The 13,084-nt window shown below is 36.2% G+C and overlaps 2 protein-coding genes across 2 annotated transcripts; one reads left to right on the top strand and one right to left on the bottom strand.

The window, feature by feature from the left end:
- The first annotated feature begins 757 nt into the window (after positions 1-757).
- On the top strand, positions 758-3,772 carry LOC106772687 (probable galacturonosyltransferase-like 7). The gene is made up of 2 exons (XM_014659232.2): positions 758-2,333; positions 3,018-3,772. Exon 1 carries the CDS (start codon positions 1,228-1,230, stop codon positions 2,311-2,313), a length of 1,086 nt encoding a protein of 361 aa, XP_014514718.1. The 5' UTR covers positions 758-1,227; the 3' UTR covers positions 2,314-2,333; positions 3,018-3,772.
- A 1,184-nt stretch (positions 3,773-4,956) lies between these two features.
- On the bottom strand, positions 4,957-5,374 carry LOC106770460 (ethylene-responsive transcription factor ERF024-like). Its single transcript, XM_022784803.1, has 2 exons — positions 5,280-5,374; positions 4,957-5,185 (listed from the first exon to the last, which is right to left on the bottom strand). The coding sequence occupies exons 1-2, from the start codon at positions 5,372-5,374 to the stop codon at positions 4,957-4,959; spliced, it is 324 nt and encodes a 107-aa protein (XP_022640524.1).
- Between the last annotated feature and the right edge of the window lie 7,710 nt (positions 5,375-13,084).

Here is a 13,084-nt window from a genome sequence, read left to right as displayed (position 1 = left end):
AAAAATATCATTTAGCATATTTAATAGATGAGTATGTATAATTTTTAATATTTTGTTTCTATTTTTTAATTTTTAAAATGAGTGCAGTTTTTTTAATATTAAAGTGGCATGAGGATATTATTTGATTTACGGGTCTGATGTTGTTGTTATTAGTTTTACATGTAGTTTTGATAAATAAGTTTTACAAAGCATCACTAGATATATCCAGACCACTAGAAAAGGAAGAAAAGGAAAATCCATAGAAAAGTTGTATATTTTTTAAGAGTTCAGAGAGAAAATGAATAATTGCGCATCCAAATTTATGTTACATTTTACTTACTACGTAAAGAATTTATTTTTGACATATATAGTTTTAAAATATGAATAAAAATAATATTACCATAAAGAGGTGATGAAATGAAAAAGAAAGGATGTTCACAAAATTTCTGTGTCTGAAAGGCTAAAAGGAGTATTTTTTAAAATTAAAAATTTTATTTGGCTATGATTTATTTGAAGAATAAGGTGAGATTTTGAATATAAAAAATAAATAACGTAAAACGTGGCGTGAGAGTATAGTGAGTTAGGATAGAACAGAGAGACAGCTGGTCCTAGCATAGAAAGAACAGCTCAAGGGACTATTTTCCATTGCCAAAATCAATAATGAGGAATGAGAGAATTTCCAATTATATCATTAGAAAATAAAAATTAGGAAGGAAATTAAAAAAATAAAAAAAGAAATAAAAAATGTGGCCTCTTAAAAGGTATAATTGTGTTCTGGGGCGTGAAAGATTTCTAAAGGAAATTGTGATCCGAAAGGCTAAGCTAAGCTAAGCTGGAAAGGAAGAAAAAAAAAACCCACCTGTGAGTGTGGCAGAGAGTGTGTGCATCTATATCTTCTCTCTTTCTCTCTCTACTGTGTACTGCTCCGTCCGTGCTGCTGGAACGTGCTGAACGGAGTTTGTTTCGAATTCCAATATTGTTATTATTATTGTTATAAAAGAAAAGGAACATTGGTTGAAGAGAATCAGGGGAGGGAGGAAACCGAAGCAGAGGAAGGGAAGAAGAGGAAACACTGCGCATCTTAGCATGGATTCCTCTCCGTCGTCTTCTCTCTCCTCGCTCGCTTCGACCCCACGGCATCATCCACTCTCCAATTGAGAAAGGCACCGATTCCCATTCCCATCCCCACTCTGCCTCACATAAACCCAACCCTAACTTCCATCTTCTCCCTTCTCACCACCCAAGGAGATGTTGTGGCTCATGAGATTCTCGGGCTTTTTCTCCGCCGCAATGCTCCTCATTCTCCTCTCCCCCTCCCTCCAATCCTTCCACCCCGCCGAAGCCATCCGCTCCTCCCACCTCGACGCCGTCCTCCGCCTCCCGCTCCAGACGTCACCACTCTCATTCCGCCGCGCCGCCCCATTCCGCAATGCCGACAAATGCGCCTCTAATCGTACCTCCATTCCCGAGAATACCAGCGTCTGCGATCCCTCCCTAGTCCACGTTGCCATCACTCTCGACGTCGAATACCTCCGCGGCTCCATCGCTGCCGTCCACTCCATCCTCCAACACTCCCAGTGCCCGGAGAACATCTTCTTCCACTTCCTCGTCTCCGAGACCAGTCTACAATCCCTTGTCAAATCGACCTTCCCGCAATTGAACTTCAAGGTCTATTACTTCGATCCGGAGATCGTGCGCAACCTGATCTCAACCTCGGTGCGCCAAGCCCTGGAGCAACCTCTCAACTATGCCAGAAATTACCTCGCGGATCTTCTCGAGAGCTGCGTGGGGAGGGTTATATATCTAGATTCGGATCTAGTTGTGGTGGACGACATTGCGAAACTGTGGAGCACCAGTTTAGGTTCTAGAACAATCGGCGCGCCTGAGTACTGTCACGCGAACTTCACCAAGTACTTTACGGCGGGGTTTTGGTCGGACGCGCGGTTCGCGGGCGCGTTCATGGGGAGGAGACCGTGCTACTTCAACACGGGTGTGATGGTGATAGATCTGGTGCGGTGGCGGAAACACGGTTACAGTAGAAGGATAGAGAGGTGGATGGAGATCCAGAAGAGCGACCGGATCTACGAATTGGGTTCTCTGCCGCCGTTTCTGCTGGTGTTCGCGGGACACGTGTGGCCCATTGAGCACAGGTGGAATCAGCATGGATTGGGTGGCGATAACGTGAAGGGGAGTTGCCGGGACCTTCACGCTGGGCCTGTGAGTCTGTTGCATTGGTCCGGAAGTGGCAAGCCCTGGCTCCGATTGGACTCCAGACGGCCCTGTCCACTTGACGCACTTTGGGCTCCTTATGATTTGTACGGACACTCTCAGTGATTAAGGCAGGGTAGTCGCCGGTAAATTCCCTCCACTGTTTTTGTCACTTCTCTTCATTTAATTTAATTCTCATTTCGGTCTATTTTTTCTATTATTATTTTGTTCCCTCTTCTCTACTCTCCTCTCCTCACTGTGAACCAACAGATCAGATATTTTACTTCACCCATTTTTATTATTAGACTTCGTTTCTCAGGCCATTTGTATTCTACATACACTATCTTCTATTTTGTGGGTTGTCTTGTGCTCTGAAAATAAATAAGATAAAATAAAGAAACGGGTGCTTCTTTTATTTCTTCTTGTGCCTTCTTTAACTTTAGCTTATGTTACTTTTCACCAATGTTGGGATGAACTGGGAATTCTGCTTTTTTTTAATGCGTTGTTGATTTAAATCACTGCAACACTCGTTACGTACTATTAATTTTTATTCATTTGTCTGATGGATGGCTGGTGTGGTGGTTCACGTTTGATTATTTTTGGGAATTCGCTCGTAATTCATGAGGCACTGATTGTGTTCACCAGCTAACTGGTACAAGCCGAACTACGGATTTAGTACCTGAGTGAGTGAGGTTGGTGGGTAGCGGTAGCCCATGTGCAAATATTGTGTTTGTCTTTTTAAATATTTTCAAATACCATGTGTGTTTGTACTGGGAAATTGGGGAGCAAAGATAAGAGAAGCTGAATTGTTGTATTATGGCTTGTTGTAGTTACTTGTAGTTAATAAAACATAGCAAGAGGAGGTGGAGGAAAACACGTATATTGCTATGTCGCTAGCTTTAGTTGGCCACGTTTACTGTGAGAGAAGCCAAAATGAAGAGAAAGGCTAGTTTGAGATAGGGGGAGGGGTATCTTTGCCGGCAACAGTAGCCAAATGAGAGATGAAAACTATCAAATGAGTTGGCAACTAAGCTTAAAGCTGAGGGAAGCAGTGCTTCGGTGGCTACGGCGGAACACTTGGTACGGTTGGTCTCTCTCACTTTGTCCTTTTCGCCGCACGGATGATTTCCACTTGTTTCTGTTATCCTCTCTTTTTATGATTAACTATATTTAATTTTATTCGAAAGATAAATGGTTGAAAGAGTTAGTATTACGAGAGCATACGTAAAAAGATATTAGTAGGTTGAACAAATCATGGTTCATTGTAAGTGTCTGCATAATTAGAGGGTGAAGGATCACACGCAGTCACTCACTCACTTGGGGTCTTCCTTTTAGTTCTGGGCTTCATGTGGTAGTTACGTATTTTTTTAATTCTATTCTTGTTTCTTCTAATATTATTCGAGAACAGAATAGAAGACGCCATTTGATCGGTTAGAATGGAGTCTATCAATTGATTGTTTTGTCACAAATATATATAATTTGAAGTAGGTTGGGAATAATCCTATCCAATTTTTGCGTATGTGAGCAACGTCTTTGGCTTTTAGCATTGCTAGGCTAGCTGGGGCTATATTAAACTTGGATTGGGAATTTAAATTTTTGAAAAAACTTGGATTAGGACGTAGCAACAGAATGCTTGGGCCTATGACATATTGTATGGCAAATGGTGGAGGATCAATATTTATTCACTGACACGTTTATGCCTATTATTATAATAAATAAATAATTTAATTAGTATTTGTTTGGAGGGTTCTAGAAATTTGAAGAGTAGGACAGAGATGAGGCGATGCCAAAGACAGGCATATAACCAAATGACTTCATTGCCGATTTATTATTTTTGATATTTTTTTTTTGGCCTCTTAGTCCTTGCTATGGTTTGATATGCATGAAACGAACTAAATGAATATTGTTTAAAAGAAGTGGTTGTGGGTAAAAGTAGTTAATTCATGCGGTTGGGTTCTTTTTTCAATATCAATAAGCTGCTCTTTCCGTGGATTTGTTGTAAACCAGTAGAAGTTGAGAATGTGTGCAAAACTGCAAAATGGTAACATTTCTGACGGCTCTTTCTGGATCCGAGAAGTTGGACGAGGTTGAGCTATACACAATTTTAATCCGTTGGTCCCCATCTCCTCCTCCTTACGTTGTTCTTGGTTTTAGTTTTCCATTTTCTTTTACAAGTCATATCATGATATTTAAAATGGTAAATTAACATGATAAAAAAATATAAACTCAATTTGGTCTAATTTGGTATCATTCTCCAATCATTAAAGAATAAAATTAACAAATAATCCTTCCTTTTTCAAATAATTAGGGCAGCTTACACAAAATCCTATTTTCTAATATCTGTTACAGCTTCATACACTTTTTTAAACATTCACTTCCAATCTTATCTTCTTTTTTTTTTCATAAATCTCTTACGCTTTGTTCGTGTTCGTTTGAAGGGAATTTCCTGTTCACAGTGATAAGCGCGGATGGGTTTACGAAAATTTTGTGTTCGTTTAAGCTGATTTGCGAGGAAACAAATTCGCTGATTTGCGAGATATTTTAATTTTATCCATCCCACTATTTTGAGCAGATTTGCGCTGATTTATATTGAAATGTCGTATCTGCCCTCTTGTTTAAGATAATTTTTGTTTTATGATTTTTATTTGATCGTGGTTTCAATTCCATAAATGGGCGTATCCGGTTACAGTGGTTAGAAGAAATTTCAAATCACGTTATATTCGATTGCGCAAATCGTGTATCCAGTTCCACAAATCACGATTCTAGTTTTTAGAAGGAATTCCACCCATCGTTGAAAAGCCGAAACTTTTTTGCCATTGAAATCGAAACATTCCCTCCTCGGCTTCCTTCACTCAGTGCATCATTAGCTGCTCCGACGGCGGCTGCAGCACTGGCCGCAGCAATCTGAATGTCACGAGCAGCGGATGAACCAGGAACGGGAAGAGAAGAGGCAGAGTCAGGGAAGTTGAGTTCGGCATCCTTCCCCTTAAGAGCAAGCCTGCCACATCATAGGCAAGAACCTCCATTTCAGGGGTGGCAAATGTCCCTAACCAAATCCTGTTAGGTTTTCTAGGCTCACGGATTTCAAAAACCCATTTTCCACTGTTCCTACGCCTCCGCAGTACACAGGGTGGCGCCCTCCGTTACCGTTAGAGGCTCCGGTGCTTGATGCATTGCTAGAACGCATGGTGGTGATGTGAAGTAAAATGGTTGGAGAAATTGGTGTGCTATAAGGGATATCTCAGGTGAAAGTGGAAGAACTTGGATGGTGACAATTGACGGAAGCCATTTATTGGGGTTAGAATTGCAATGGCTGAAGAAGGATATTATATTATAATTAAAAATAAATGTTACAATATTACAATTAAAAATATTATAAAATTTATTTTATTATAATAAATTTTTTGTACAATATTAAAATTAATTTTAATAATAATTTTTAATTTTTATTCTTTATAAATATTTTTACAATTAAATATATCATTAACAATTATTATTTTATATTATTTTAATAACTAGGGACATTTTGGTAATATTCAATTTTTATTAATTAACCTAATTTTTTAAATATGTCACATCAATCCAATCCTACACTAATTCTCACAAAATTTACCCTTAAATCTACTCTCAATTCCCCACAAATCCACTCAAAAAAACAACAAAAAAATTACCCTCAAATCCATTCAAATCATCTCCCCCAAATCATCTCCTCCAAATCTTACCAAACGAACACACCCTTAGTTATATTAATTATTTCTTATAATTAGATCTTATCAATTGGATATTGAGAATCCTTAATTTCTTTTTTATTATTTAATTTCTTAATTCTTTTTAATATTAAGATGGGATCATCTTTAAAAGATTAGGATAATGATTAAGATATAACTATTGGTGGTGAACAAATATGGAGTATAATCAAACTTAATACCCAATAAAAAAAATGAGACAATTAATGTGGGGCTGCATAGAAAAATTCTGATAACTAATAGTTAGAATTCAATTATAGATAGGAATGAGACTACGATGGCTAATTATACTCGGATAAGTACTAATAGATCATTATTGGAATCCATCAACAAGCATGTCTTTCATCAAGGATGGGTCATCATCTTCATCGCTCCTTTTTTTTATACACTGTTAATAGTCGAGCTCAAGCATCTATTATGTAAATTATAAACCAAAAGTATGAAAGATGCTTAAAGATAGAAGATTATATGACTATTCTTCCAAGCTTCTTTATACCATTAAAGGTTTGACCAACGTTTGTGAAGATTGAAAGAAAGACAAACATGGTTGGGAGAAAAAGGAAAAGTATTTGGAGATGAAAATCACCTCTTTACATATTGCTTTACAACTTATTAAGTAACTTAAATAACTCATATACTTTTCTCTTCAATCTTTAATTTTATAACTTTAATTTTTCTTTTTGCTATACAATTCAAAGTTTTTATTTTTATTTTTTCATAACTATCTAACGGGTTCAAATGACTTTTCTCGTAATTTTTCTTTGATAGTTTTTTTTTATTTTTAATTGAGTCTCCATTTAAAAAAACAAAATTGGAGTAATTAGGTCCTTACCATTAGTTCTATACTAATACCATTAGTATCATCTATCAGTTTGTTTTTATTTCTTATCTTTTTAAAATAAAAAAAATTGTCATGTGTCAAGTTGATATTGTGTCATATAATAATGACATATCACGTGTCACTATCAAGTCATATGTCATTGTATTAGTCTTAATTTGGTTCCTATTTTTTTATTGTCTCAATTTAGTTCTAATTTTTTAAAAAAGGCTGAATATCATTCTTGGTTCCAATTTTTGTCATCTTTGTTTGAAATGGTCCTAATTTTTTTCAAATGTTCAATATAGTCCTAAACATCGTAATTTATATTCAATTTAGTTCTTTTTGCAAACATCGTTTAAATCGTTAACGACCAAATGTTCAACTGTGCAATAAGTGAATGATATGTCATTTAATTGCTGACGCAGACTCTTTACACTTATTGCCCCTGTTTGACCAGATAGACATGACCAATGAGGTATTGCCACATGTCAGCCCCTTCCCCACCTAAAATTAGGGTTTCAGATTGAAGGGAATGGGGAAAGGCTTCCTGCGCCACTATTGAGAGTGCGACTTTCTTGCATCGTTGTGAAGATGATTCATGTTTTCTTTGGTCGAGTCGCGATGGGAATGAAGGTGGAGGTTTCCAATTGAGGATGCAAGGGAATTCTGCTCCTATGCCGCAGAAGAAAATCCATGGCGCTAATGGGTGTCAAGTCAAAGGCGGTGGCAGTTCGAAGGTCCGCAAATTAGAGATTATGATTATATGGTTGCTGTTTTTGATTTGGGGATTTCTCCGTTTCTGATTTGTGCAGGGCAAATCGCGATTTAAGGTTCTTCTTCATGGAGGTACGATATCGAGAAGACATTGTTTCTGAGTTTCTGGTTCGCGATTGTAGCTTGCCACAGTGGCGATTTGGGTTTTCTTTAGGTTTGTTCTTCTATAGGTTGACGAAGATTGTGGACGAGGCTAAATGGATGACACTTCTCACGTTGGAGGTTGAAGCTTTGTTGTTGCGGCACCGATGGCATGATGTTTGGTGGCGACACGAAGATTGTGCAGTGGCTGTGGAGGTTGTTGGTTTATGCGCGAGAAACGTGGCAGATTAGGGTTTAGGGCGGCCTGAGGTTACTCGTGGAGGTGGTTTGACGGTGTGGGTGGTGGTGCGTGATTAGGGTTAGGGTGGTGGTTCTGTTGTTGATGGATGGAGGCGTGTGATGGAGGATAGCATGATCAGAAATACACTTTCAAAAAACATAAATCCACCTCACTATGTCTTAAAGCGTCCACGTCAATAGTTAAATGACATGTCATTCACTGTTTGCAATGGTGGGCATTTGGCTGTTAACGATTTAAACGACTTTTGCAAAAAGAACTAAATTGAACATAAATTACGATGTTTAGGATTACATTGAACATTTAAAAAAAAATTAGGACTATTTCGAACAAAGATGACGAAAATTGAGACCAAGAATGATATTAAGCCTTTAAAAAATTAAACAATTTTGTTCCTCTAAAATTCAAACAAAATTAAACAATTTTTTTTTCCGTCGTGCATTGTGGCATGTTTGGTAGTTATTTAGAGCATCGAGGTTGCTCTTTTTCCTTTTTTTTTTGCTCTTTTTCCCTTTTTCAGGTGCTTTGATTGGAGATTTTTTTTTATAGTTTTTCAGGTGCTTTGTTGTCTCTTTCGTCCTCTCTTTTATCACCATTGCATTTGACTCGTCCATATATGCTTTTTCCCATGGAAAAGATGGTTTGTTGTTAGTTTATTTATAGTCGTGGTGGCTCTCCAACAATTACCTCTTTATCCACTGGTGGCACTCCTCGAGGGCGATTTGCAAAAAGAGATTTACATGGAGTAACCTCCCAAATTTGTTGCTCAGGGGAGTCTTTTGGGTTGGTATTTTGTCTTCTATGTCGTCTTGCAAATCATTAACAATTTAATTTGGTGTCTCTCGAGTGCAGAAACAAATATTTTCACTAAGTTTTTACGGATTATTTTAGTACCAAGCTTGGTACATACGATTTGTATGCACCAGCTTGATGGGGAGTGATAGATATATTATTTTTATATTTATCTTTTATCTTTAGTTAGTTTGTTATTATTTCTTATTTGTATTTTGGGCTTAACCCATATTTCTTCTATTATAAGTAGAGAACCCTATGTGTATTTAACAAAAGGAAAATTAATCCCAAATATAGTTTTCATCATATTTAACATAAACGATATTAAATGTTTTACGTTGAAATCAGAAGCAGGTAAAAGGGAAGACATTTACGGAATGTTTTTTCATAGAAAATAGGAACATAAAACCACATCTAAAAGAACCACCAAAGAAGTAAAACGTTAAAATACTCTAAAATAATAGCAAGACACAATAAAATACAAAACTTTAAACAAAAGAGAAAAGCATTAAAAGATAAATAGAACTACCATACATGTTTTTACCTTATGTAGGACAACCACTATGAACGCTCAATTTATAGATATCGAAATGAACGTTGGAGAAAAATACAAAGAGGAGCGCTAATCAAACTATCAAAAGTGTTGGCAAATGTCAAGTCCAAATCACTTTTGATAAAAGTTCTGAAAAACACATCTGCTCCGATGAAACTCACCATCCTATGCCTAACACCTACACAAACAGCCAGAAAGGAATGAATCTCAAGACAAACTCCGTCAAAGGTCATAATGCCCAACTCAAAAGACAAAGCATCATCACAATGGTTATAATCACAAGGTGTTTAAATAGAAGAATAGGAGAAAGAAGAAATGATGATGATGAGAGAAAATATGAAGATTGAAGATATCTCATCACCATTGAGCGAGGAAATTTCTTTAAGCGATCAAAGCTAAATCACTCTTATCAAAGAAGAGGAGAAAGAGAAGAGCTCAAGAAAAGAAGATCACTCTTATGCTTTATCAGAATATCCACCTGAAGAAAGAGTGAAAGAGTGAAATATATGAGAGTCTCTCACGGTTCATTGTAATATCTACTTGTGCATGACATAAGAAGAAAAGAGAGAATGATAGAAAGAGAAAAGTAAAGCATCTCCCTTATACTTCATTGTATTATATGCTTACTTTTGTAAGGAGAGAAAAAGAGAGATGAGTGAAACACCTGCGAGTGTTTAAACTGCATTGTATTGTAATTAAATCCTCTCGTAGAGAGAAGTAGTCTAAACAACTTGTAAATAATCTATTATTGCAATTCTAAAGAGAATCAAAACACTTAAAACTTAACTTCTTAAAGTTAAGGAAATCTGGGCGAGATTGTCTAGTACTAGGAGTGGGTGAAACTTAAAGGAAGTTTTGGCGAGCTAGCTGAGTACCAGGAATGGTGCTAATACTCAAGGAAATCTCTACAGGAAGCTGAGTACCAGGATTGGTGCGAATACTCAACTAATCCAGGATAACTGGAGGTTATTCGTTGATAAGAGATACTAGGAGTGATGAAGAATACTACACAACCAACAGTGAGGGAAACTAAACTAAACGAGTCTTAAAGGGATTGAAAGTGTTTAGGGATACCAGGAGTGATGAATAATACTACACAATCAAGAGTGAGTTAAACTTAATTGTACTTCATTGAATATCTAACGTAACCCTCTAAGTTGTTCTTAGAAGAGAACTAGATGTAGCCCTAACAGGTGAACTAGTGTAAAACATGTTGTGTGTTTTCACCTATTGGTAGACAATGTAGTTGTTAAGTTCTTTAAAGCTCACTCCCGCATAACATGTTTTACATCCATCTATCGTCTACTCTTCAACTTGGATATATTAAGTTGGTTAAGTAAACGATCTAGCTAAGATACGTTAAGATCGTAAGTTGCAAAAAAGTTGGAAAACACTATTTAAACCCCCCCCCCTCCTTCTAGTGTTTTCCCGCACCTTCAAAGGAAATTATGTTTACACATATATGCTTGGTAGCACCATAGTGTGCCACCATCTTGCTCACATTTGTCATTAAATTTACTTGTGAAAAGACCACAACAATAATATCATCTCGTTCGATTATAGTTGTCCTAGAAGGATTGTCGTTTCTTACTTTACGCCTACATTGTGGTGCATGATGGCCCGAATTTCTACACACGAAGTAGTTTCCTTTGTTCTTAAAGGTGAGGTTAGATCTGTTAGGAAGAGAATTTGGAAAATGATTTTTCCTTTTATGATTAGGTTTTTATTCGTACCTCTTTGGAGCAGGTTTATCTTTTATCATATTTACTTTTGTAGACAAAGTTTTGGCCTTTGCAGTAGCACTATTTCCTGTTGGTATCTTTAATAATTATTTATGTGATGATCTCTAGAAGTGACCTCGGCTTGTGTTTGTATTTAAGCTTTTGTTTATAATTAGTCTAAGATGGCGAAAATTTCTTGAATAGAAGTTATGAAACAAATTCATCTGGTAGAAGAATGTTCTTCGCTTTGATATCTTCAAGCAACTTGTGGTACTCATTAGTTTGAGACTTTATATTCTTATCTTTGATCATTTCTCAACAAAAGTAGTTCCCAATGATGAACCTTTGTTTGACGACTTCTTCAATAATGTATTTCAGAATCAACAAATCCTAAATGTCTTTTTCTTCCTTATATTAACAGCACACATTAAACAAATCATTAGAAAATGCACCAAGTAAAGTATGTCAGCATACCTTGCTCGCATGAATCCAATCATCAATTTATTTTTTTTTTTAATTTGACGAGAGATTGAAGTCAGGTTTTAGAGATGAAAGAGCAAAAACAACTATGTACATAGGGATGGCAACGGGTCGGGTCGAGCACGGATAGTGCCTACCCGCATCCCGACCCGCCTGATAAAATTCTACCCGCTACCCGCTGGGTACCCGTTTAAAAAATACCCGCGGGTACTCGCAGATACCAGCAAAAAAAAAATATTTTATACATTTTAAAATTTTAAATAAAATTACAAAATATATATAATATAATATAAATTAAATATAAATTAAAATTTAATTTTAATTAAATTTAACCTAATAAAAGATAATTTAATTTAATTTTTAATTAAATTAATTAAAAATATATATAAATTATTTTTTTATTATTTTTAGGGTAACGGGTACCTGCGGGTCGGGTAGTATACTACCTGTACCCGACCCGTTTAGAAGCGGATATTAAAATACCCGCTACCCGTTATCTGCGGGTAGTAAATATCTGCGGATAGAAACTACTCGCGGCAGATTTCACCCGCGGATACCCATGTCTGCGGATTTTTTTGCCATCCCTATATGTACATGTCTAAAAGGATAAACACAAGTTCCTACCAATAACGGAAGTTCTGACCATAGAAAACCTCGATTTTTAATACATCCAAAAAAAGTTTCACGTAGAATGTTTTAATTCTGAAAACAATGTTTTGATTCTCCCTGATGTCACTGACCAACGTATTAACATATTTAATCTATCATATGTAATACTAGAACTATCAAAACGGGTAACCCGGCTCGACCCGGCCCGACCCACCACGGGTTGGTCACTTAGTGAGCCAACCTAACTCGGCTTATTTATTAGCGAGTTAGAAAAATCTGAACACGGTTCGACCCACCATGGGTTGGTGGGTAAACGGGTTGGCCCACTAGCCCATTTAATTAATTTTTTTTTAAATAAAAAAAATTACAAACTTTCTATATTCAAATTTAAACAAATTTCACTCTCAAAAAAATGATGTTAAACTGAAGACAATTTAAAATAATAATAAAAAGTATAATATAATCCAAATGTCATCCAAAAACAAACACAAAAAACATACAAATAAGTTTCTTATATTCATCAATTCTAAAAAACAATAAGAAAATATTAGTTAAAAAAAAGAAGAGAATCAATACTCAACAACATCAACAAAATATTAATAGTTTAATCTGTAACAATTTCCCAAATGCAAAGATATCAAAAACAACTTGTTCAAATAATATATACTCAAATTGTTTAAATAAAATGAACAAACTCTGATATATAGGGTTTTCAAAAATCCTATTTTTTTCATTATAAGGTTTTCGAAAAAAAAAAAGAAAGATAAGTGAGAAAACAAAAATGTGGAGAAAAGAGAAGAAAAAAAAGGAAGGTTGTTTTACCATCTCCTTGAAGAATTTCAGTGAAGAAGTGAGAGTGACAGCACCGTAAATGAGAGCAAGTTCCGTGAGAGTGATCTGTGAGAGCAAAGATTACTTTTTTGGTATACACACTGAATGAAGAGAGTATTTTATTTTTTAGGGTTTCATAAATAAAATAATAAATTAAAAAAATAAAATTAGGTAGGTGGATTGGCGGGCCAACCCGGCCCACCACGGGTTTAACCCGCATGAGCCAGGTTT

The sequence above is a fragment of the Vigna radiata genome, chromosome 8 (genome assembly GCF_000741045.1).
Source record: "Vigna radiata var. radiata cultivar VC1973A chromosome 8, Vradiata_ver6, whole genome shotgun sequence".
NCBI classification, from domain to species: Eukaryota; Viridiplantae; Streptophyta; class Magnoliopsida; order Fabales; family Fabaceae; genus Vigna; species Vigna radiata.
Note: the sequence above shows the minus strand (reverse complement) of the source record. Positions and strands in the feature narration are given on the sequence as shown.

Bases quoted from the DNA above. Each gene is read 5' to 3' on its own strand.
- LOC106772687 (XM_014659232.2), top strand. From the start codon at position 1,228: ATGTTGTGGCTCATGAGATTCTCGGGCTTTTTCTCCGCCGCAATGCTC.
- LOC106770460 (XM_022784803.1), bottom strand. From the start codon at position 5,374: ATGCGTTCTAGCAATGCATCAAGCACCGGAGCCTCTAACGGTAACGGA. The intron at 5,186-5,279 runs GTTTTTGAAATC...ATGATGTGGCAG, and splicing joins GTAGGAACAGTGGAAAATGG to GCTTGCTCTTAAGGGGAAGG.